The 25,651-nt window shown below is 45.0% G+C and overlaps 1 protein-coding gene across 1 annotated transcript in view; it reads left to right on the forward strand.

Moving 5' to 3' along the window:
* cdin1 (CDAN1 interacting nuclease 1) overlaps window positions 1-24,379 on the forward strand; it is a 50,038-nt gene extending 25,659 nt beyond the window's left edge. The window contains exons 10-12 of the mRNA XM_030117046.1: window positions 429-494; window positions 673-778; window positions 23,995-24,379. Of these exons, the coding sequence (XP_029972906.1) occupies window positions 429-494; window positions 673-778; window positions 23,995-24,175 (353 nt within the window). The 3' untranslated portion in view covers window positions 24,176-24,379. The remainder of the gene's footprint in view (window positions 1-428; window positions 495-672; window positions 779-23,994) is intronic.
* Window positions 24,380-25,651: the final 1,272 nt, after the last annotated feature.

Below are 25,651 nucleotides of genomic sequence, written 5' to 3' on the forward strand. Positions count from 1 at the left end.
GCTGAAGCACGCCAGGAGTCAAGGACAATGGCTGCAGCCCATGCAGGCAGGGGTCAGGCTCACAGAGGCTATAATGCCAACCTTGTCCTCCCGCTGTATATTTTATAAAGCTCTGTCAAGCTGTGAACTGGGGAGCAGCTCTGTAACTGGGTTTTACGGGTTTTTGTGCAATGACAGCGAATACGTGGCAGATGTAGTTAATGGTTTTCTTGCACTGGCTGTCCGCCGCTGATATTTCTTCTGCTCCGTTAACACCGAGGGGTTCGTCACCAGCATCTTGGTGAATGTGGTTAGGTCAGCAGCCAGTGAAAGATGGTGATACTGCTTGATTATATAACAGTTTCTTCAGTGGGGGGAGAAAAAAGAAAGAAAGCCTTTTGTAAATTATGAAGTAGCTGTGATATATAATTACACACTATTTCCTTTAGATGAAAACCAGCTGAGAACGATGGGCTACGACAAAACACCTGATATCATCTTGGAGGTTCCGATTGGTCAGTATTCAAATGTTCGAGATCAGTTTCTAAACTGTGACATCTTTTTCCTCAAAAAGGATGATTCTGTTTGTCACTGTGTCACATTTAAACCAGACCTTTGGGAATGTTGTGGCTTTTCGTTTTCGTTGCCTGCCTAACACATGTTTTCATTTCTCCGATCATTTGTTTCGAGAAGCGGTGGAGGGGCACATCGTCCACTGGATCGAGAGCAAAGCCTCTTTCGGCGACGATCACAGCCATCGCACCTACCTCAACGAGCAGTTCTGGAGCTACTGGAACAGGTGATCTCCAGATTTGTATTCAGCTTTAATTTGCAATTACACGGTTTTCAGTTTGCACGTTCTTTACAACTTCTCCTTTTGTTCCACCACAAACCACCGTGGGCTTTTCTCAGTATCATAAAAGCAACACATATCTCTGTCCAACAACACTCACCACTTCCTCCCTGGCATGGGCCGCTTTAACCACAGCCTTCTACCCAGTGCGTCTCTACATCGCACGACTTCCACATCCACCCCGGTTCCTGGAGTTTTCTTTTCCTGCCGGAATGGCCTGCCTGAGAGTCTTGATTGCAGAAATGGAGCGCACACATTGTCCTGAAACGAAAAACTCTGAAATGTTTGAGTATTGCATTGCATCTGTTGACATAAGAACCTTTAAACAAGAGCAGTCTATTGAGGTCTGTCCATGGCGATGCAGACGTGTGTGTCCGTGTGTGTGTGTTCACGTGCACAGGTTTGCGAATTTCAACATACAAACTCTCTCAAGAATATAATTTTTCCTTCCCACAGAGATCAGAAAGCCGATTTGTTATTGTGGTCTTCTGATAGATTTGAAAACAAGTTTACGTTTCTTTTAGCTTGCAGGTATTTTTGGAATTTCTTCTTTAGTATTTTTTATGCTTTTGCATGTTTGACTCATTTTCTACCAAATGCTGACACAATACACCACTCTATGTTGATCAGCACACTTCAGGGTATTTAGGCTCCACTGACTGAAGTCATCTGAGAACTTTGCTTTGTGATTGACACACTGTTGAGGAGTGGTGACTGACACACGGTCTCCACATCCCGGTTTCCCACGGCGCTGGATCCAAGTGCCCACGCCGGTCCTTGATGCCGAGTCCAAAAAGGTCTTGTTTTGGTTTGCATTGGCATCTTTTATCTCTGTTCCAGACTTTAATCTGGTGCCTGTGAGTGGCCACATTGTAATTTGATTTAAGGATGATTTAAGTTTGATGAATTCCTTTGTTATTCATGTATTTTAAGTGATTAATCTAAAGCTTATTGGGTCATTGGGTACTAGATCATGTTAACTACTGATTATAAACAATGTTTTGTCTGCATATGTATTTCATTGTTTGTTCTGAGTGTTCAGACTTGAACAATAGCAGCCATGTCTCCATGATTTTCAGCTCTGTTCTTTGTGATGCTAGCTTACAGTAAATCCCAAATACAGAAATGCACGCGTCTTGATTGGCCGGTTTGGAGTTAGCCTGAGCTTTACATATTTGCCTGTGGGTGTCTTTTCATTTATATTCACTGGGGCACTCACGTCCAAGTGTGTTAAGGAACTGACAAAGTTGATCCCATCATGTCTGCAAGCGGCCGAGTCAGACAAACACTGTCAAAAGAAAAAAAGAAAAAAGAAAAAAAATGTCAGTCCCTTCAGACTCTACCTTTTCCTGTGCCCTTGTAAATTTTAATTGACATTTACCGCTGACATTTCAAAATGTGCCTCATCTGTTATTGTTAGGCCTTATGCATTGTCATCTGAGGTGTGTGTGTGTGTGTGTGTGCGTTTGTAATCATTGTGACTACAAATCATCGGGGCTTTGTAGTCACAAAACCATGAGCCAATAGGAAAAAAAAAACAGGTGACAACAGAGAGATGGGCTGACATCATTCCCCTTTCACTTCTCATTAGCTGGTTTGAGTTTCTGAGCCGGAGCCTGAAGGCCTGATGTTTGGGCTCTTTGTCCATTCCTTCATTCCTCAAAGTCAGATTTCGGCGCGCGAGTCTAAACTCTTCGGTTTTCTTTTTGACTGCCCTTGGAATAGCACACCAGTGTTTGTAATTACTTCATTGCCCCTGATTGACATTTGCGGTGATTTGCTTATTTTTCATGAATTCCCCTCTTTGCTTTAACTGAGCCGCTTCACCCAGTGCTTGTGTTAATTGTTCTTTGTTTGCCCTCGAGCATCGCAGAGTGGGGACATGTTTTTGGAGACGGGAAGGAAAAAAAAAAAAAAAAACATAACTAATTTTCCCTCCGAAGCCCTCACCAACTGCATTTATCATCCAAACAATAGTCTTGCCAACACACTAACCCCATAATGAACCCCTCTTCAGTGGAGTGAGGGGTAATGACGCTTCACCTACAATGCTCCCAAGAAAAAAGAGAAAGGATGGTGAGTGTGGGGGCGAGGTGGGGGGGGGGTCGGTGAGAAAAACGGTCCTCTCTCGAATTGGGCGCTGTGTTCAGGCCTGGATGAGATGGTGAAGCAGCGGCAGCAGCAGCAGCTATCGGTGTCTCCCAGCCATCAATCTTAGCTGGTGGCGTTCCAGAGCCGGCGAGCCCTCTGCTCTGACGGATGTTCGGATAATTGAGTGATCCATCTCGCCCAACTATCAGAGTTGCATAAAAATTATTCACCTGCTGGTGAATATTAAACACATAATGAGCCTCTTGTGTGTTTTAGGAGAAGTGGGTAAGGTTAAACACAGCATGTAATGAAATATGGACTCTTGTGTGGTTCCACCTTAACTGCCCCTTCCTGATTATGACGTGCTTAAATCAATTACGGTTGGCAGAGTTCCTTCTTTAACTCCACCAGCAGCCGTTAAGGCTCTGCTCTTCTATTTGTCTGTCGAGCTGATCACATATTTAATTCTGACTGCCAGCAGATAATAATGATTTGCTTTTATGCAGAATTGGACGTTTGGGGATTATTAAGAGCTATTTTGACAATTTTCCAGCCAGTTAATTTTTCTTATTGGAGATGAAAGGGATCAGGGCCGGCGGTGGTGTAAAACAGCTTATAGACTGCGATCTCAAAACACTTCACAGGGTTGATCACCTTCACAATTCACCAGCAGTAGACCCACAGCGTCTGCCTGACCACTGCTGGGAGCAGTATGAGTTCAGCGTCTTGCTCAAGGGCTTTTTTTCAGACCGTTTTCCCCCCTTTGTGACCCCCAGTCAGATGGTGGAAGGTGAATTGACCCGTCTGTTTTTAAAGTATGTGTGTCTGCTGTATGGCGCACCAGACATACGAGAGTTGGGACGTTTGATGGATAGATAAATAAGCAGATATTTAGATCACTGATTGGTGTTTTTGTTGTGAGACTATGTGTCATGGGTTGAACAAAAAAAAAAATACTAAAATGAAAATCAGTCAAAACATTAGCACTACTGCCTTTCATATCAAAGCACAATCACAATATGTAACAAAAGCTGCTTTAACAGTTCCTCTTGATACAACGCCTGTCTCCTCATTGTTGCCTCACAGCATCTTTTCTATGACAGAGTCCACTCATTATTAATCTGTCAGATTATGAGGGGTCTAGTTGGCCCTTAGTTTCCCTGCTTCATAGCATTTTATACAACAAAAAAGAAAGAAACGAGTCATGTCAACCAAAGAGAAGGAAATGCTTCTTTAGTTAAGACTGTAAATGTAGAGTTGTGTGAATAGTCATGTTCTTCTTTGCTGTGAAAATGAGCACCAATGCCGCCAACCCCCCCCCCCACCCCCCCACCCCCCCAAAGTAAATCAGCTGTCCCATCCGTACACCGCAAACGTGTCAGAGTTGAAAATGTTAGCACTCTTAATGGAGGCTTGAAAAGGTTAGATCTGATAAAAAGCTGTCAGCCGTCCACAAAAAAAAAAAATGATTTATAGCAAAATAATGGGACAGTATGCCTCATTTCTCCCTCATATGAGATGGGGGTTAAGACTTTTGGATTTGCCATTATACATCATCTGGCTTGACCACTCGGAAATTTGTTGGGACTTGAATGCACCAACATGCATGATGTGTTTCTTTGTTCCTTTAATTTTCAAAACCACACCCTGCCATTTAGATAATTTATGTTATCTTATAATTTCCTCCTCTTACCTAAAGCACATATCGATTTATATCCAGGTTTGTCCTTGCTTCTCCTTTGCCTGACTTATTTAATGTAAATAATGGACACAATGCCATCATTAATCTGGAAGTCTTGGTTCTGAAGACTCACTCCAGACTTTTCCCACAGCGCCAGTAATACTGCCTGACACATCGGCTAATAAATAGACAGAAGCAAGATTTATGTGATGTTTTATATTAGTTGACACAGCTGCAATTAGACATCCTGAGTTCTTTGTGAACTTTTTTTTTCCAATTATATCTGGAACTGTGTGCTGTAGGTTTATAAATGGAATTGCGTGGTAATTCTGTTATAGTCTTAAGAACGTCAATCCCTTCGCGACATCAAATTAATTTTTTTTTAATGGACATGTCCATCATTTTTGTTGAACTTTCCAAAGCGGTGACGACAGGAATTCATAATTACAAGGGTGTAACAATACACTGTGTTGTATTGAAGTCATTTCAGCTTTTTTAAAGTCTCATTTCTTCCTTCTTGACGTCTTTAGATGTTTGCTTCCGCTTGAGTGAACACTTACACGCCAGTAGATGTGTTTGCACATATGTGTGTGTTCCTACACATTTATTTATTTTACAAACTCAGGTCGTACAGACCCTTTTTTTTTCTTATTTGAGTTATAGCAAAGAGTATTAAAGCCTCAGCAGCAAGGCCGTCAGAGAGCCGGAGCAGATCGGGGGTGTCACCTGAGAGAGGGCGCCCACAGGCTGCGGCTGCCGCTGATACAATGAGGCCGGACATTACCGGGCCATCCCCGAGGAAAAGCACCGACGCTTCCAGGGTGACAGCATGACACCTCCGAGACCTGCGCCCTACCATGCTTTACCTCAGGTTCCTGTCAGACATGCACAACAAAGAAATGGTGGAATTTTATATACATATAATGTAATGTCCTTTTAGAAAGTAGTTTCAATACATAAATAATACCCCATCTGTATTAAATACTCATATTTAATTGGTGTAAATTTGCAGTTGTAGTATTTTTTTCCCCATTTTTTTTTTTTTTTAAAGCAGTGTTCCTGCTAACACATACTTGCCTCTGACATAGCCTTTCTCCTATTTATAGTTATGGATGCCCCATGCAGCGCAGGAACGTGGCCTCTTTTATTGTTTCCTTTGTTATGACATCCTCTCGCAGAATATTCCACAGCTCGAAAAAATAGCTACCCACAATGGTGGCTCCTTTAGGGCTTTGCAAGTGTTTGTTTTAGGGCACATCAGCAAGCAGAAGTGCGACACTGGCCCCCCCCCAACCCACACACACACACCCCACCCCAAAGCACAAGCAACTTGGAATATTAATGGTAAATGACAAGCCAGCTTTGATGCTTCAAGGATTTCATGCTTTTAAGGATGCACATTTGTGTGCATTGTCTAAGGCGTCTGGGGTGTAATCCGCACTCTCAGGTCTGCGGCAGCCTCAGGATTTAGCTGCGGTTAAGCCTCCATGTCTCCTATTTATTTTGGTGGGGTTTTTCTGCGTGTGCATTATCCAAATTTGTCATTCGCCATTGAGTGTGAGAGCGGCTTTGACATGGATGCTGTGTGTATAAACGAGGAGCGGGACAGAAAGCGGCACCCCGGCGACGCACACCCCTCCTCCTGTCTCCCTGCTCGCCCGTGACACCGCGAGATGGAGAGGAAAGCCTCAAGTGAAATGAGGTGCAAGCATGTCTCCTCCATAAATTCCTGTTTTGCTATGGAACTTTTTAAAGACGAACGTACATTTCTTTGTCAGCTTTCACGATGTATGTCGTCAGACTTACAGAGACGCACTTCTTTCTTCCTTTTTTTTTTCACCCCTCCCTCATTTTCTCAGTCTTTTTCACCTCCTTTTTTTTTTTTTTTTTCTCCTGCATTGACCTTCTGGGTTTCATTCCAGGAAGAAGTCAGCAGCATTTGTCAAAAGCAAAGAGAGAAGTAGGCAAGGAATAGAGGGGCCTTTTGTAAAAGTCAATCTAACAGGCGGATTTAAATGGCCACCTGACCTCCAGAGAAGCTCTCAGGTCTCCATTACCCTCTGTGTGACGTTAAAGTTGAAGTAATATTTTCTCGATGCCCAGACATACAAATTGTTCACTTCTGAAGCTTCACACAAAGGCCTGCATTCTCACTGCTGCCTAGTATCTTTCCATCTTCAAAAACTGTAATTATGAGGTGAAATCCTACAGTTTATGCCCTCAATATACATAAAATCGTTCCTCACAGACGTGCGTTGAAGCTCGGCAGACAGCATAAATACAGAGCACAACTGAAATAAAATATCTGATTTCGTGCACCTTCACAGCTGCTTGGAAACCGCCTTAATGCCGTCCACCTAAAAGGCTGAATCGTGTCTTAACCTCACTGCTGAAGGAGGCCAGGATGACTCTTTCCGTGTTCTCTCTCGTCCAAAGAGAAGCTCTCAACCATGAACCCTCTGGCTTGTTGTAGAAAGTTTAAAAAAAAAAGTCAAAATTTATAGTTGGCATAAAAAAAAAAAATCCCAACAATGCAACAACTCTGAAAGATTTGTTTTTAAGTAGTAAAAGGAAATCCTCATCATAAGGCATTTTGAAGATTTAAGTGAGCATTTTAAAAGCTGCCCTGCTTTAAATCATCAGGGTTTAAACGCTGCATATTAATGATTCCACTGAGTTTAATTCGTTGTGTCTTTAATTTATGTTATTGTTCAGTATCTCAGCGTATCTGCAGGCACAAAACCAGTAAACACTCTTTCCTATTTCTATTTCAGAACCCAAAATAAATGTAATAATTTTTTTTTTTTTTTTTTTTACCAAATGACAAGCAGGGAAACAATGCTTCATATTTCTGCCTTTGTGTTTAAAGAGCAGCTCTGTGTGTACCAGATAATGTGCTGCTCCTCGCGGTCTGCATGGGCCCATCAGTCACTGTGTGGAGCTGGCCGCTCGTGATAAGTGGTTCCTTATAGATAACCTAGACAGTGGGCTTCTTTTTATAGGCTCGCTGTCCCCCACATAACCTTGTTTTTTTTTTTTTTTTTTGTTTGGTTTTTCTGTTCACCTGCGTTTATTTTGTTTCTTTTTGAGCTCTGTTCAGCTTTCTCCCACTCTACCCGCTTTGCTTTGCAGCTATAGTTAATTCTCACTGCCATAAATTAATTTTCATGTAATCAGTGGTAATGTAGGACCGACAGAGCAGAAATGTGGTCCCATATATATGCGGCCGATAAACACATGCGTTGAGTGCTTGCATGTGCGTACACAGATGTCAGTGGTTACAATATGGATTATGCCTCGGAATAACTTCTGTGTTTATTGGAATGGATCTAAAAAGCTTTGTGTGATTTATACTTATAGAAAAACTATTTTATTGCAATAAAGAAATGAGGGAAAAAAACTCCTAAGCTATGTAATAGATAATACAGAGTGCCAAAAATCTTGCAAACTAACAGAAATATGTTTTTTGGGGGGGAACAGAAGATAAAAGTACTCTTAAACCATCAGAATTAGTACTGATTGGTCTAAAGCGGAGGTGTCCTAAACTTGGAAGATCCTCCAGTTCGACCCGGCGTGCCAGAAAGCAAATTGTTAACATCAAATTTCTTGTTCAGTAAGAAAAACATGCAAAATGCAACAGTTTTTCTGACGGTTCACTGTATTCAACACCAAAACTTATCATTAAAAGCTGCTTTATGTTGAGATTGTTCTACTTTTTTGTGGTCATTGTTTAGCTTTTGTGAAAATAAATGCAGTTTCAGCATGTGCACTACTTATACTCTGCAACAGAAGAAAGAAAAACTTTAAAGTTTAAATATAAAAGTTATTATAACACTAGATTACCTGTCCTTCCCATTATGGATTAAATTGAACTGAACAAAAATGTGTTTGAAACTCCTGTCATTTTACTTTACATGTTTGGGTTTAAAATGAAGTAATAAACAAGTATGTCCACTTGTATAGCAGGTGAAATTCTGCTCATGTTCTCCAAGCTGTGCTTTAAAGTCTGTATTAATTTACCTAACTGCATAGTTGGCAGAAACAATGAAACAGATACAAGCACATCAGAGTCTTTTCTCTCTCTCTCTCCCTCTCTCTCTCTCGCCTGGCATTTGTTAAGCGCCGTCGGAACCTTCTTCCCCCATTTTTTTTTTTCGGTTCCCAGGCAGCCCTCTCGCTCTCCCCGTCTCTGGTTTGAGTTTCACGTCTCTCGCCGGTCTGATTGCCTGATAGCTTAAACATCTCTGCTGGCCTCGCCTTCAATGGGAGTGTGTAATCAGAGACACATGAGGAGCCCGTGTCCATGTGTTGACCTTCTGATTTTTGCTCATCAATTCTGGGAGTTAATGTACAAGATCTATCAGGGCAACGGATTTGTCTCCACAAACTCTGTCAGCTCTATAAACGATTTAAAGAAAGGGTGCATCTGGTCAGCGAGTCCCATTAAAACGGCCCCGAACTCACAGAATGGCCGCTGGTAATGCGGGAGCAGACATGTGTTTCATAGACTAACTTTGTGACGTGGTCTGAAGGAGTTAGGAAAGTAATTCCAGCTAATGAAAGCTTCATCATCAGCAGGAAGCAGAAACGACAAGTCTTGGATGATTTTCCTTTCACAGAGCTAGATGTAAGATAATCGAGGCACACGTTTTCTGAATAAGTTAGCTCTAAAGTCTTCCCCGAGTTTAGACTTGGACTCGCCCCCTTCGCATCGGCCGCCACAGAGACGTCAGAAAAATCTTATTTCTCATTTTGAGGGATATCTCTATCAGCTGGCAAGTTCGCACCATGGTCGTCACCCCCCCCCCCCCCCACCCCCCCCCCTCCATGTTAAACCCGGATCCTGTCTCTTCAATGACGGCTGCGTGTTTTTAAATGACCACTCTGATTCTTTGCAGGGAGCGTCCGTGTGTCACGGGGGTTAGAAGTGAGCGGACAGAATAGAGCTGTCTGCTGAAAGGCCTCTGATAGAAAGTGCCACTTCCATTCTGAGCGCAGCTGCAGCCCGGGCCGGGCCGGCTCGCTGTCCGGCCCGACACTTCGCATTCTCCTTCTGCGCGACTGGAGCGGATGTGAAAACTATTAATGTCAGGCGGAGTTTTGGGGCTGACCGTCTCGGAGCCCCGTCGCCGTCCTCCCCGCTCGTCTTCAAGTAGTTTTGTCAGGACCGACGACTGGCTTTTTTCGTTTATTTAGGTTTTCCAACTCTTTGCGGTGCAAAATTGACACGAAGTCGTGCTTTTATATCACGTTTCCACAGTGCAGCTCATCTGATTTGGCGATGAGGGGATTTAACAGCTTGAGGAACTGAATCCTCGGAGCTGGTGACAGTCCTCACGCCTTCCAGAACAGACTACTGCTTTTGTTTAAGGTATTCACTGTGGTTTGAATTAGAAAAGGGGATAAATGCTCTGAATAATGATCAGAAAACATTTAGTTTCAGCTGCCCGGGTGAAACAAAACACAGTCGAACCGCTTCATCTTTCTTTTTTTCTTTTTTTTTTCCTCCCCCAGCAGTTTTGTTTTGAAATCGTAGGACTGAGTTCATGGGAAACTCGCTCCGGGGTTACCTGCGCCCCTGCAAAGTGACGGGGGGGGGGAAGGATTACGTCTTCAAGAATGTTTTTGCAGTTAGTTGAAATATTACTAACCTTGTCAAATGTCATTTTGAATGAGAAAGCAAACATATTTTAATCAGGGTTTTAAAGGCTGGGGCTCCTCGAACTGCGCCTCGGAGAGAAAGGGGTCAGCTAATTGCAACGTTTGATGTCATGTTTGGTCTCTCTCCCCTTTTTGATGCGACTGCCTGGGAGCGCGCTCGCTCTCTTCACACACACACACTTCATCACACGCGGCCGAATGAAAAGCTACTGAAAGGTCTGAGAGTTCTCAACGCGAAGAAGTCTTTCCTTCTACTTCCTGTCAACCCTTCTTTCAACTCAAGCCTCTGACCTTTCATCGTGTGCATCGCTGAAAGTTTGGCTGAAGTTTAGAGATCTCGCTCATAATTTTGTGAATGAATGGCTGGTACGCAGGCCGGCAGAGCAGGGATCCATCTGCTCGGTTTCTCCACGTCCCCGATTGCACCACAGATACGTGAAAAGCTCTCCCGCCGTCGTATAACAGGTTAATCTTCCAAACCCACGGTCTCAAATCTCTTTGGTTCTCATAATTACTGTTTAACAGCAGCAGAAAAGGGGGAGGGATATACATTGTAAATTATGTTTGACAAGGTGGGGTTAGTGGTTTTGTCGTAGCTTGTCTCTGGTTATTACTCATACTTCCTCCTGCCACAGATAAGGTCTGCTGGTGAGCATACCAAGGTGAGCGCTGGCGCAGGGCCCTTATCGCCGGCATTGATTTAGGGCAAGAACCCAGTGACAGAGGTCATTGTGCAGTAAAGCCATCCATCATTCACGTTTGATTTTCGGCTCAGATCCTGTCTCCAGCTTGTCTGCGCCCGGCCCGGCGGTTCTCATGAAGCGGACGCCGCAGGCCGGGAGACGGTTAGGAAGCGTGACGTCGGCGACGTATCGAGGCGACACGCTCAACTTTATGTTGACTTCACGGCCGATAGCAGAATATCTCCCGTTAATGCAGTCATGGTCGCCATTTTAAGCTCAACAGAGTCAAGATTGACTTGCTAAACAGTTTATAATATTACACATATAACTGAAAATGTAATAATTGTTGATGTTGATGTACATTTGCTTTTAAACGGTTACTGAAATTAATAACAGTAGGCCTTGTAGATGGCAAATCTCTTGTAATTTCTTTTAAAATTACTTCTTTTTTTTAAGATTCTTGGCTTTATTACATTTAAATGTAAACTCAAATGATCAGATTTTTGACAGTTTTCACATCATGTGGCTTCACCATCTCCACTGCTTCACCCAGTTCGGGGTCATGTGGGGCTAAAGTGTTACCCGGAGAAAACATCCAGAAAGACCTCCATCAAACTGGGGTTTTTTTTTCACTGTGTGGCAGGAGTGCTAACCACTGCACCACCGCGCAGCCACAACTGTTTGTTATATTTATAGTATGTACAGAAAAATGTGGCCTTGGTTTTTTGGGATTTTTTTTCCCCCCCCTGCTCTCCGTAGTTCCTTATTTACAGTACGTTTTTTGCTGTATATGTTCAAGACAGACAGATTTTCCCTTATTTCAAACTGAAGGTAGCTCGCAGCCGGTGGTAAATACATTTACGATCATAAACAGAAGAGATGAGTGTTTTCCCCCCTTGCGGGGGTGGGTTTTTTTTTTTTTTTTCTTCATCCGTCTGAAGATGGGTATTTAGCGGCGTTAATGTTGTTCATGGCCTTCCAGGCTCGACTTGTAACTTTTGGCTTCAGTCTTCTATTTATCCTGGCATCGGCTTGAGCGGCTCATACCTTGAAAAATGCTCCGAGTCACATTATTGATTTGTCATGAAGATTATTTATCGCGCTCTCTCCGAAAGTTCTGAGAAGAAGTTGGAGAGGGATTCTCCCGGAGCTCCTGCATGCGAATGGTTATAAACCGGCTAATTGGAAAGGTTCTCCCGCGGAATCCGAAGCTCTCTTTAGTTCTGCCGAAATAGCTCGCGAGGATGCCCGCGCCGCTCGCCGCAACCTTCCACAGGACGACTTAAGAAGCTAATTACACTTCAGTCCGTAATCAAACCCATGTCAGGTTGTCTGAGAACCTGGATTTGTATGGTGGATTTTAGTTAAATACAGGAGCAGCTTAAACATTTTATGGTTCTCGACTCAAATTAAAGTTTTTTTTTTTTCTCTCTCTCTCTCTCTCCTCGACAATCCCCTCTAAAATATGTCATATCCCATTACACAAATTTGGATATGGTAAATTAGTAAGGAGATTGCTTACACTATGAATATGTTGACTTTTTTTATGCCGTATGCAGAAGGTTAGCTTGCTGGGGGTTGAGGGGGTTGAAGGCGGGGGGGGGGCGTCTTTAACTCCAGAAAGTTGTCTTGAATTTTCTCCCCCTCGCAAGATGATGTGTTTTTGCAATTCAAATATTTGCTCGCTCTCCGCTCCATTGCAAAGCTCCCTTTGAAGCGGAAGAGTTCTATCAGGACCAATGACAGTGTGAGTATGCGGCGTGACAGCGCAAGAGGCAGTGCCGGACTATTTCTAACTGCATATTTAAAAAGCAAGGAAATCCAGAATCAAAAATGTATGCAAATGACGGCACGCTTTGCATGCTGATATTTTTATGATTCGGGGGTTTGCATATTCAGGTGGTGTTGAGTACGTGCCTTGCTTTAGCAACATTAATCAGAATTACTTCATGTCTCCACCACATCCTTGATCTCCTTCTAAACAAACATTTCTGGGGGTGGAAGGCCTGCAATTTGGTAGATTTACTTTTAATGAAAGCTTTCCTTGAGGTTTTTATGGACGGTTTTAAGTGGAAACACATACGAAACGACCGAAGCTTTATAGGAACCTGTGTAGCCCAGAAATTCTCAATAATCGTCTCTCAAGATGATTTTTCTCTGTTGCACTGAACTCCCTTTATATCCACCGCTATATGTGTTCTTGTATTTTGTGGAGAAGCTTCTTGTCGCTTTTCTAGATGTGCTTTTTGGAAATGTAGGGGTAGCTCTTCATGGACAAAGCCTTCAAAAGAGGCCCGAGGCCCGTCTGTGCTTTTTTTTTTCTCTCTCTCTCTCAAGGTATAGGAAATGCAGAATAAAATAATTAATTGAATTGTCATCTGTATGAACCGCTCTTGCTCTCTGCACCCTATAATTCCAGCCTCTTTTCCCCCCTTCCCCTCACCACGTTTTCCCTTCTTTTTTTTCCTTTTTTTTTTCTAAACAGCAATTAATCTCATTTTTAGTCCAATTTCCAGCCCTCTGCTAGTGTCAGAGCGAGTCCCCTGTTTTGTTCCTATTTGGCTTGGTTCCTCTGCATAGTCATTAAGGGCCCAATTAATGTCACCCTTTAGCTGAAGAGTGCTCATTTTTATTGGGGAGCTGACAGTCACCGCCATGAGTGCCGCAGTGTAATATGCATTAATTGCCCCGTAACACTGGTAATTACCAGTTCTTCAAGCCTCTCAGTAAACTGTCATGCCCAGACACGACTGCTTTGAAATAGATTACTCATTAGGGGGACCTGCCCTGTTTTCCAATGGGGGCTCGCTGGGTTGGCATAAAGACGAAAAAAAAATCCGGTGCCTGAACAAATAGTTGCCAAAAGCAATTTCCTATTACAACTTCCCGGTGACGGCTTTTCTCTTTCTTTCCTCTCTCTCTCTCTCTCTCTCTCTTTTTTTTTTCTCTCAGATGGTTTTGTAGCCGTCACTTGAGGTGAGGATCAGACGTGGATTCAGAGGTCCATCACAGATCTTGTTGATAGCAGCGGGTTCGGTTTGTCTTCTTGTCCCTGGTTGACTCCCTGAATGAAAATGAGCCTCGGGTTTTCACCATTCAGAATATCGCCTCAGTTTTTAACTTGTTTTCCTCTGTTCTGATTACATTTTGGACATCTTTTTCTCTACCCGCTCCACCCCGAACGCCCAGAGACGAGCACAGCATTGAAAGTGTCAGTGTTGTTTTCTTGATGTGGGGCATTTCAAGGCCTCCGTACATAAGATCAAGGCGCCGTTGATGTGGAGTTCTTGTTCAAATATTGATGCTAACTTTCCCGGCTCTCGTGTTTGCAAACTGTGGAATCTCTGTTTTAAACATTAGCTTGTACCCCCGCGGTTCCTGAAAACACGCTCTGCATCCAGAGGTGGCGGGGGGAAAGGAAACTGATAGCAGATGCAAATAGATGAATTAAAAGCACCGGTTAGCGGACAAAGACTTGAGGATGCGGCGCCGGTGTCACCTTTGCTTAGCGCTGAGATATCGTGCAGCTGAGACCAAATCAAACAATGTTAGCTATCACACATTCTCGGCACAGAAAGGTGTTAGCCTGTTTAGTCACACTCGAAATAATATTTAGATTTCTCTGCAGCTTGGTAAACGCTCTTGAGGGTGCACTGGGCCGATTCTCCTCCACTGCCTTTCCTTTCTTTTTCTTTTCTTTTTTTTTTTTTTTTTTTTCCAAAAGCACTTTTGTGTCATTACCCATTTACCATAGCAAGGAAAAGAACAGAATGTGAATACCAGGGAAAAGCCTCACACACACACACACACACACACACACACACACAGCTTCACAAAGGTGCTGCTTTTGTTTTATCTCCCTTATAGCACCTGCTTCAGGCAATCTGCTCCCGCTCGTCTCAAATGAATTTTGTCACGGCCTTTCAGATTCTCAGCCCGCGATGCGCTAATGAAAGGAGATAGTACAATTTGAAGTGACCAGGTAGCAGCCAGCAGTGCACAGCTGAGAGCCCGGGATGGGGGGAGCGGGGGGCACACCCCTCCCCGAAGCCAAAAAACAAGTCAACCGTCCACTGATATACCCATTACCCTTCTCATTAATACCCTGCAGACCACAGGGTGTGTGTGTGAGCGTGTGCGCTTCCCCTTGTGCGCGCGTTTATCTGTTTGTGTTGGTGGAACATTTATCGAATTGTTTATGACAGGCCTAATTGGGCTAATTGAAGACATTAAGATTACCTGTCAGCTGTGTGTATCCAGACTCCGGTCTGTCTGACAACTTCTGACAAGTGAGGGACCCCGTAGCATCCGTCATGATGGAGCCTTCCCGGGCCGTAATGGGGACAATAGGGGCCGCTCTAATTTGATGTGGACAGCCTTAGCTGTGAGTATCACAGTGTGTGTGTGTGTGTGTGTGTGTGTGTGTGTGTGTGTGTGTGTGCTCAGTTGTGTGTGTTAAGTATAAGTGAGAGTTGGCCAGGCTAATGGAGTCCCCTTTGGCGATGTGACAAAGCGATGAGGCGCTCCGAGAGAAGAGTGAAAGGGGTTTTCAAGTGTTTAAGGACATGAGAGGGAAGGTGCTCCGGGTGACGGGCTGCCCGGGCTGAGTGACAACAGAGGAGCACTGACATCTGTGTGTGTGTGCGTGCCTGTGAACGATCGCCAATACTGTATTATGGTGGATTGTCAAACTTTTATACAGTGCGGAATGCCAAAATCTCCCTCCAAGTTCCACCTTGAACCTCTTTCATCATACCTGCAGAGCAAAGGAAAAAATAGTTATTTGTATGGTTTATTCTTAAATTCAGCTCAGCATTATTTTTTTTATTAAGCTTAGCACAGTGCAGTCCTATCTCCTCAAGCTTAAGGAATGTGCCCGTGCATATCTGTATCCACTTGCCCCCCCTCCTCCCTCCTCCTCCTCTCCTGTGTGGGCATTGTGTGGGGCTTTGCAGTGTCATCACCATGACAGATCAACGCTGTCAGCCCAGGAGATCCTTCTGTTTGTTTGTTCTACTCCAAAAGGGGTTAAACTGTCAAGTTGACAACTCGCGAGACCCTTAGACTCTGCCCTGCCGCCTCTCCCCTTCCCTCTCGCTCCTCATCGCTCCCTCCCGCTCATCCACCTTCATCCCCAAACGAGTGAAAATCAATACCAGATTGCCCGAGGACCACTGTTTGGTGTGGGCCTGACCCCTAGATGTCCCCGACTCGGCTTCTTTCATTACATGTAGCCCAGTATTTAACTTCCATCCTGATCCCTCGCCTAATTAGTTTCGATAAGCTCCGGGTCTCTCTCTCTCTCTCTCTCTCTCCCTCCCTCGTTCTCTATCTCTCTATCTCTCCCTCAACTTCTCCATTACACATGCATCGACACACAAACACCACGAGGCCCCCGGACATTTCGCTCTGCTTCGGATCCTTTGAAGGGACACTCCGGGCTGGGAGTAATAAAAACACCAGTCCCCCGCACGTGCACAGAAGCCGGGATTATTGTTTTGTTTGCCTAGTAAATTTTTAAAAACTACAATAAAATTAGATTTGCGCCGCCGACCGCCGGCGGGATCATCGGGGGATATCCTGTGTTGTCCAAAACTAATGGCGCTCTGCGGTGGGCCTGTTAGCATGACTCCAACTCTCGCTTTGCACACGGCGGCCTTGTCGGTAACTGTTCCTACAGTCACAGACAGCGTATTCATTGATATTACTTGATATAAAGATGCTGGTTGACTTTTTTGCTTCTGTTTTTGATGAGTTAATACCAAAAACAAACTAAATAAGCGCCCAATGCTCAGCTAGCCGCTAGGTTCCAGTGATTTTCCTGCGGGAGGTATGTGTATATATGTGTACTTACGTACCACCCAGATGTCCAGGTGCCGCCCCTGCGCCGGCTGGCCTGTCGAACACTGACAAGCCCCAACGACATGTCGGCCCCCCTGCTCTGCCCCCTCCGGGGGGGCTAAAATTACCCTCAGGAATGTAAACAGACTGCCGAGTAAGCACACGGATTTCTGTGGCCCTTCGCCTGTGTCCGTCTCCAGACCCGCCACCCTCAAAAACTGGGACGGTTCCATTTTGGACGCAGAGGCCAAGGTTGACGGCGATGATACCTTAACCTGACGCTGGCTGCTTAGCCACGGCCGCAGTTTTCATTCAAGTAATCGGAGTAATACCAGTGATGATAATCAGACGGCGGGTCGGCTAATGTTCGATGTAGCAGCTGAAAAAGATTTTTTTTTTTTCTTGTAATGACTCCTCATACGTCCTTTCCTCGTTTCGCCTCAGCAGACAGATAGGCATTCACACCAATCCATTAGGTGTGTGGGGTAGCTGTAAGCTATGGAGTCTGGGTGAAGAAGTTCACTGGGCCGGGCGCTGACATGTTGATTTAGTGGTGGTAACACGACTGCACTTCCAAAGGTGCTGACTTGGACGAAAGCCAGGCCTCTCTCTTTTTTTTTTTCTCTCTCTCTCTCTCTCTCCCTCTCTCTCAGGGAGACATTAGAGACCACACTCTAATTTTGGGGCAGGGCTGTGCTCATGGATGCAGAGGCCAGGAGGCCCACGCAACACACATTCACACCTGCCTTTCCATGAATTTTGATGCGGCCCTCGGTGAAGCGTGACGCTGACGTGACGCCGCATAATGTCACGTGTTCGGGGTTGAATGCGAGGCTTATTATAACAGGTTTGTTGAAGTCGGAGGAAAAATCATCATTGTTGTGCTATTTCAAATGTTTACATAGTGAAGTGACTTGCAGCTACAGATGCAACTAAGCTTATGTGAATTTGTTTGTGGATGTTTGTTTATTTCAGTGGCAAATGTGGAAGGTAAACAACCAAGTGGAAGACATATCGAGTGACCTCACAAATAAATCCGATATCCCTGCAAATACATATGAAAACATAACACTGTTGCAGATCTGCAGGCGCCCGGTCAGACTGACGCTGCCCTGGGAGGGGCAGATAGGGTTACAGTGCAAACTGTTGTTGATTAGGGCCGTGGCTGTTGTGGGGGGGGATCATCCTAAATTGAAGACACATTAGCCGCCCAGGGTTAAGGGCAGGATTAGGACGCGGGGCGGCAAGTAGCGCTAGACACAAAATGGCCGTCCCTCCGCTTGCCTTCGCCTGCGTTTTTTCCCCCCAGAGACGGGTGGCAATTATCGGCCAGGGCTGCTGGGAGTTCACAATAACAGGTTAAAGGAGCATGTATCCCCCAGACGATGGAGTCTCCTCTGTCTGCACAGCCTCCCAGCCCCCAGCGCGCTCCCCCACCACCACGGGGAGCTTCCTGTCTCCAAGCAGAACTCAGAGACGAGGGGATTCGTGGAAGACCAGAGGGACTTTCTCAACAGATCTCCAAATTAGCCCTCTGGTCAGCGCTTGGCTTCAGAGACTTAGATGCCTCATTTGAAATCAGTGAAAGCCCTTGGAGATTTTTGTGTGTGTGTGTAATTTTTTTTCCCCCACGAGGTACAATCAAAGCCCTCTTAATCCTGTCCAGTAGTTACTCCACGTTTAAAATATATTTACATACATCTGAATTCACGGGCTCGATGAAGTGCCTACTCATGATTTCTGTGCAGTACGTTCCGAGGAGACACCATTTGCAGCCATCACCATAATAGAGTATAATAACATCAGCATCAAGTGTTAATGAATACCCACTCAGTGTGTCATAACTGAGGAGATCAGGCCATTTCCGTGATGTAGAGGGTCATTATGGAGGATGGGGAGTCGATATCTGAGAAAAAGATCAGGTGAGGTCTGACTGTCTGAAGGTTAACCCTTATACAGCCAGAGAATCAAACACACGTATTAATATGTCCATGTTCAAACGGCCGTGTGCAGAAGAGTGAAAACACAAAGCAAGCTGGTTGTAGCATAACTTCAGTAAAGACGTTGACGCTCGCATGTCGCTGTCGTCCGTCGGACGTTTTGTCATCTGCGCTGTCCCGGATGCCGTTTGAACCGACTCCCGAACGCTGAACAGGCGAGGGCCAAACCACACCTTGTTTGGTTTCGCTCCACATCCAAAGCAGACCAGAGTGTGTCAGAGCGCGTCGGACCGTGACGCCGCAGATCTGAGACGGGACCGCCACACAGCGCACACTCGCCCCCTCAGATGTGTGTTGCTAATGTGGCAGGCGACATGCTCAGTTAAGGGAGCTAACGAGTTCCAAACGCTGATTGAGACTCCTCCTCTCAGCTGGGAGATGTTTGGGAAACACGGTTTTTGTACAAGCACGTCCTAACCAGGACCAAATGGTACTAGGAAGCGCTGCTTCTTCTTACCACTCTGCAGCTAAACTAAAATAGGCTCGATGGTTATTAACCCCTTCATATTATCAAGCGTCAGACAAGTTATCCATCAGCTGTCAGATCGTGTGTTTCCAAGGTGATAAGATTCAAGACTTAATGTGAGAAGGTGGCCAAGGTGATAAGAGTTTGTGGGGAGATTGGGGTCAGGGAAAGTGATAATTGGCTAAATAATTAGTGGGGAATAGAAACTCGCTCAGTGTGTGTAGATGGTGGAGATTAAAGCCGATAAGAGTTAAGGGTTATGTAGAAAATAGCTGGAATAAACAGTTTTCAGCTTCATGCAGAAACATGGTGGATAGCTGTAGTTTAAAATGTTGACGGTTTGTTTTTAACCGTCTCACACTGTATCAGAAGTTGACTTTGAGGCAGGAGTCGTCACCACAGCGCCACGGTCCAACACGCCGCTCATTCAGTTCAAAAGTCAAATCCTGAAGTTGTCGTCACACCTACTGACATAGCTCACGTTTGATTTTGTTCTCAACCCTATTTGACTTTCAAATTCTGCCCAAAGCTTTAAATTGCCACACCTTTTCACCTTTTGTAAGCAAATATTGGGCGGTGCATCTCATAGTAAAATTTACCACTATGCTCATGAGCCACAGGTGGGTGAGGTTACACTGCAGCCAGTTTTCGTGTTGGGAGGTGCAGGTGGCTGCGACCATTATGAAGCAGCTTCTCGTCCCAGATCTGAAAAGGCCCTCCTTGCATTAGCAGATTTTAATTATTTCCTACTGCCATAAGCTCTTGCTACTGGACTCCCACACTTCTCATCTTCACACCTTTATCTTCGACACAAACATGACGATAACACACACTCACACCCTGGCAAAGAAGAACCTTCTCTCTTGTCCGCTTTAATTATAAAGCTTGTGCTGGTTTATTAAATAATTTACAAGCAGTTGGTCATTTATGCTTTACATACAGCGGGTGGATTGAACTTTTCCTTACTCATAAAAACAAAGGAGTGGGTGGAGAAACAAAGGAAGTTGTGCTATTCTTAGCTCATGTTAATAAGTTGTCAGTGAGAGGTTAACTATTCTGTTGTTGTTTATGGACGGTGAGATGTTGTGTTGGTAGTAGAGGATTATTTACCTCCCTGTTTGAGATGCCCTCTGTGGGAAGAGAGCCTTATAAATCTCTGATTAGTTCACGGTTTCCGTATGGTTTCCAGGATTATATCGCTCGCCTCTACACACACAAACACGTCACACCAACATTATCCGAACATCTATTGAGCAATCTCGAAAAAAAAAACAGGCCATTTGTCACAATTCCACATTTTCCTCTGTCTGCCTTGCTGTGCGCACACCTCTTTTTCTGTCTTCCAGAGAGTTTTCGACCTCCGCGCCGCCCCCGCGATCACTCAGTCCCGTCTGTCTTAAACGGGGTTGAGCAGATTCCAAAGCTACATTTCAGAAAAGCAGAGAAAAGACCAATGTTTGGCAGAGCTTTAGTGGCCCTACCTTGTGACCTGATGTATGGATGCTTGAAAACAAAGAGGTCTTTGTGGAGAGACCTCGGAGACACAGAGTTCACCCTCAGGTGGAGGCTCACACTGTCTAAATCACTGCCGGGGCATTTGTTTAATGGTTCTGTGTGGTATGTAAAATGAAGTGAGGCCGTTTTTTTTTTTTGTTTTTTTTTTTTAAAGTCCGGCGTAAATTCGTCTCGATTTTATTGATGATCCCTCGTGTCGTGTAATGCGTTTTGGCAGAAGTGCTCGGCCCCCGGTTTCAGTAACGCTCTTTCTCACCAAAAGTGGCAAATCAGATTAACCTTGATCTGTGAGCTCAGTGAAAACGTTGAGGACTTTTTTTTTCTTCTTTTTTTAGGGGGGGGAAGGTGGACCGTCTGACCTTCAGCCACCTTAAAATGAGAAAGTTTGCACATTCTTTTGAAGGTTATAGTCACTGTTTTATTATACTTTTATGTGTATTTATACCTCTCTTCTATACAAGTAATATAAGTATGGCTCTTGCATTCTTCCTTCTTTGCTTCAGCTCTGTGTGAGACTTGGCGACAAGGCATGCTGCGTGTGTGTGTGTGTGTATGCATGTGTGTGTGTTCAGGCAGACACTAATAACACTCCCCTCTTCCCCCATTCAGGGGTTTTTGTTCCTGAGTGCCTCGCTCTCATTAAGCGGCTGCAGTAAGCTGCTTGGCACCTGCTTGAAACGCGACCACCAGCCGCTCATTAACACTAACGAAAGCGTGGCTGGCAGCCGCCGTCCACGCCCAGGCTCGTCAAGTGGGCCCTCTCGCCCGAAATTAGCTACATTTCACAAACAATTTCACCAACTCGTTACATAGTTAGGTGTTTATTGGAAGATGGTTGACTCCAACTCGGAGGTTGCGCGCGTAATAAGCACATGCCAGGTTAAAGCGAGCCAGCCCACATAATAAACCATAATTTGTCTACAAATTTAAAGTGAACTTCCACTCACTTCCTCAGGTGGTGCAAAACATAAACTTCAGAGGCATTCTGAAGCTTTATAATGCAGAGAATCTGGATTCACTTTCAAAACCTTCTTCTCAAGATGTTTCAACACCCCGGCCGTTCCTTTTTCCCTCTCAGTGTTTTTGTTTCCAGTCCCAGATTTTTACCTCCAGCTCCCTAAAGCATTGACTTGTATTAATCCTGAGTAGGATTCAAAGTCCATTTATTTTCTTTACGGTATGGAAAGGCCTTGGTGACATGGTTCCCCAGTGTTTATAATTTTGCTTGTTTCAATTTGTGCTCGGCCTCCCCTGACAGACCGGGGACATGATGTATCGTGCACGGCTGCCTTATCTGTTGATGTACAGTTTTAACCTTTTCAGAAGGTTGCCTCTCTCTCTCTCTCTCTCTCTCCGCTCTCCCCCTTCGCTCGCCTTTTCAACTTCGCCTCCCCGTCCAGAGATCAGGCAGGAAAACGCATACGGCACGGCGGCTCGAATAAAAAAAGTACAGCATAACCTCCTTTCCGAAGTCATCTAATGTAAATGTTTAGCTTTTGTTTCCATAACATTTCCATATTAAGAGTTGGCCATGTGCGGCGGCGGAGCGTGGAAATGATGAGAGTTTCGGTGGGGCTTTAGCTTTTTGCGCAGCGCCGAGATCCTGAGCTGTGTGTGTGTGTGTGTGTGTGTGTGTGTGTGTGTGTGTGTGTGTGTGTGTGTGACATTGTGGTGAACTTGCAGTGTGTGTCTGCAGGCTTTCTCCCGGGCTGTTGGGCTCGGGCCTGTTTGCTCATAGATAGAGCGCCGTAAATCACACACTGTAAAACGCAGAATGCAGGGACGGGGCGCAGAAGCATGTACCGCTGCGAGGGCCTCTCGCAGGGAGGGGTGCACATGTATAGCCACATATTTTCTTGTACATGTGTCTGTCTCCATGCGAGCGCTGTATGTAGAACATGCACTGCCTCCAGGCCCGGCCGGGCTGACAATGCCACAACAGCTGAGACTTGCACTCACATTTATAATTTATGTGGTCACAATACCTTGTCAGAGATGTAAGTTCAACCATCCCGGCATTTATATTAATCTCGTAAATTACGGCCGCACAAAACAGGGAGGATTTTCATAATGGTTGCTAAAATAGAGCCACAAGTCGCGTCAAAACTTTAAAATGTGAAGTGATTGATCACAGGTTCACGCTTTTATGTACTTTACCTTGGAGCTGAACCTCTGTGGCCCTTTGGCGAGCTTCCTGTCCGGGTCTCCAGAGGCCCCGCGGCGTTGTTAACTGTCTGAGGATAGAGTATCTGGGACCGGAGGACTGTCAGCCCCCCTGAATCTGCTCTTCCACGTGGGAGCTGAGGCGCTCCTCCGCCCAGAGTTCAACTGTGACAAGTCTTTATGCGCGGCGGCCGACGTTCAAAGAAAAAGGCATGATCTATATGAGGCAGAGCGGGGCCACCGGTGGCTCTTTGGGGCTTAATAAATAGCTGCAAAGATGATTTATTTCCACATTCGGTGAAGAAAACCTCTGTTTTAATTGTTTCGGCAGATCTTTTTTTTTTTTTTTTTTCCACTGTCTGCGTCGAACAATAGCTGCAAAATGATGAGTGCAGAAAAAAAGTTTTCATTTTAGAATTATGGATATGACTTCTGGGTTGTTGTTTTTTTTTTTTAATATCCTCGAGGAACCGAAATGTACGCCAAGTAAGGGAAAGTTTGTCCTGAGTGTGAATGGAGCAGCTGGACACTGACGGACCGGCCGGCGTTATCCTCCAGACGCAGCGTGTTTCAAGTCCCAGACTCTCGTGCTGAACTCTGTGCGCTGCGTTCGCTGCCAGAGACCTCTGACGGCAGGATCCGGAGGCCGCGGCGCGGCGCTTTGTTATTTCATAGATTATTGTTACTCCGCTGCCATTGTAATGTGATCGAGTGTGTATCACCCTGTCAGAAAGATCTTTATCTCCTCGGCGGTGTTTTTGTTTGATTCGGCGCAAGTTTCCTGGAGCACGATCAAACAAAAAGAACCTAAGCCGCCTCATCTCTCACCGATCCATCACACCCATTTCCCACTTTTTCTGTCTTTTCACCAACTTTTTCCTTCTTTTTGTTGTTGTTGTTATTATGATTGCTATAACCAAAATCAACAGCCGTAAGCATTTTGCAAATCTGAATTTCAAACAGCTGCACCACTTGTTAGCTACTTTGAAAAATCCCTCTGGATGACAGCGGCGATGTCCTAACAAGTCGCCGGGCTTTGTTGCTTTTGTCATGCTCCGCAGGTTTGGCCCGGGCCTCGTGATCTACTGGTACGGTTTCATCGGCGAGCTGGACTGCCAGCGAGACAGAGGGATCCTGCTCAAAGACTGCTTCCCGACGGACATCGTCACCCTGTGCCACGCCGCCCAGCAGGACCGCCTGCCAGACCGCCAGGACGAGGACAAAGAGCGAGACAGAGATTAGAAGTGGAGCAAAAGACAAAAAAAAAAAAAAAAACGTTAAGGCGGGAGGATGAATGGGAGGAAGGAGTGAGGACAAGAAGGAGGTGGGGAGGGTAGGAACTCTCGACTGTGCAGGGGTGGATACTGAGATCCGGAAGCAATTTCGCTTTCCTGCAGTGTGAGACGGCTGAAGAAGAAAAAAAAAAAAAAAGCGCCCTGAACTTCACCTGACCTTCTGTTTCTCGCCGTCTCTCACTTTTCTTCCTTCCATTCGCCGCCCCGGAGCGACCGCGCGTAAACACACAACAGCTTTCTGAATACCTGGCGGGACGGGGTCGGAGTCGTACCCGCGTGCGAAGACGCGGGGCTTCGGAGGGCTTCTCGGCCCGCGGCCGACACCTGGCCCCTGGACGGCCTCGGCGGCGGCGCGAGCCGGGGCGGGAGCGCGACACCGGGCCCTTCCTTATCGCGCCCGGAGCCCTGGCCTTCGTCACTCCTTCCTCGTCCTTTTCCATAGACTGATAAGAGGGACGGGGCGCCGCTCCGCGCTGCGCCGACGCCTCTATCTCACCTGCGTCACTCGCTGCCCCCTCAGCGCCTCCCTGGGGGGGAAACAGTCATTTCTGATTGAGGCCGACCTCACATTGACCCTTTTCACAGTATGTTTTTTTTTCTTTCTTTTTTTGAGTTCGGGACACTGATTTAATAGTGTCTATGCTGCCTTAATGTAAATAATAAATAGTGACTCTACAAGTGTTTTCATTCACTCTAGTGCATCAACAAATCTGTTTTTTTAGCCGGTTAAACAAACTATATCGTCCGTGTTTCAGTGTTTTTCAGACCAACAGCCGGTGACGTCTGGGGGTCTGAGGGATTCCTTGTCCATAAAATTTTGGAGAAAAACAAATTCTTAAAACCATATTTATCCACAGCGTAAATACAATTTTAGTTATTGAATACAGTTTTACGTAGTTGAATGTGATTTGGTGTAAATCACAGCTGGTGCCTTTGATATATATTTTTTAAAGCATGTAAAACAAGAAGAATTGTGATTTTTATTGCAAATGAATCCCAACTCATGCTCACAATACTGTGTGATTGTCTCCATCAAGTCATTTATTTTTTAGGAAGAGACAAATGAGTTTAAAATACCCTCTTTTATTGTTTATTATTCCCGATTGATCAGTGAAGATGAATAAATTCACATTAAATCTTGTTTATTTGTAACTTCCAGTCCAACCACCAAAAATCTTCACCATAAAATCCATTTGTTCCTGCGTTTGCTAACCTTGTATTTTCTGCTTGATAAATGTGTCAACCAATTAGTAAGTGTATCAAAATGGTTTGCAATTAATTTTCTGGGAGCCACGAATCACTTGCGGTAAGCGGCAAATAATCACCGCGGATGGATTAATGGATCGGTTGAGACAGATGAGGCTGCAATAATAAACAAACGCACGCAAAATTAATTACATTTATATCACCTGTAGTAATATAA

This window comes from Salarias fasciatus, chromosome 19 (genome assembly GCF_902148845.1).
Source record: "Salarias fasciatus chromosome 19, fSalaFa1.1, whole genome shotgun sequence".
Taxonomy (NCBI): Eukaryota; Metazoa; Chordata; class Actinopteri; order Blenniiformes; family Blenniidae; genus Salarias; species Salarias fasciatus.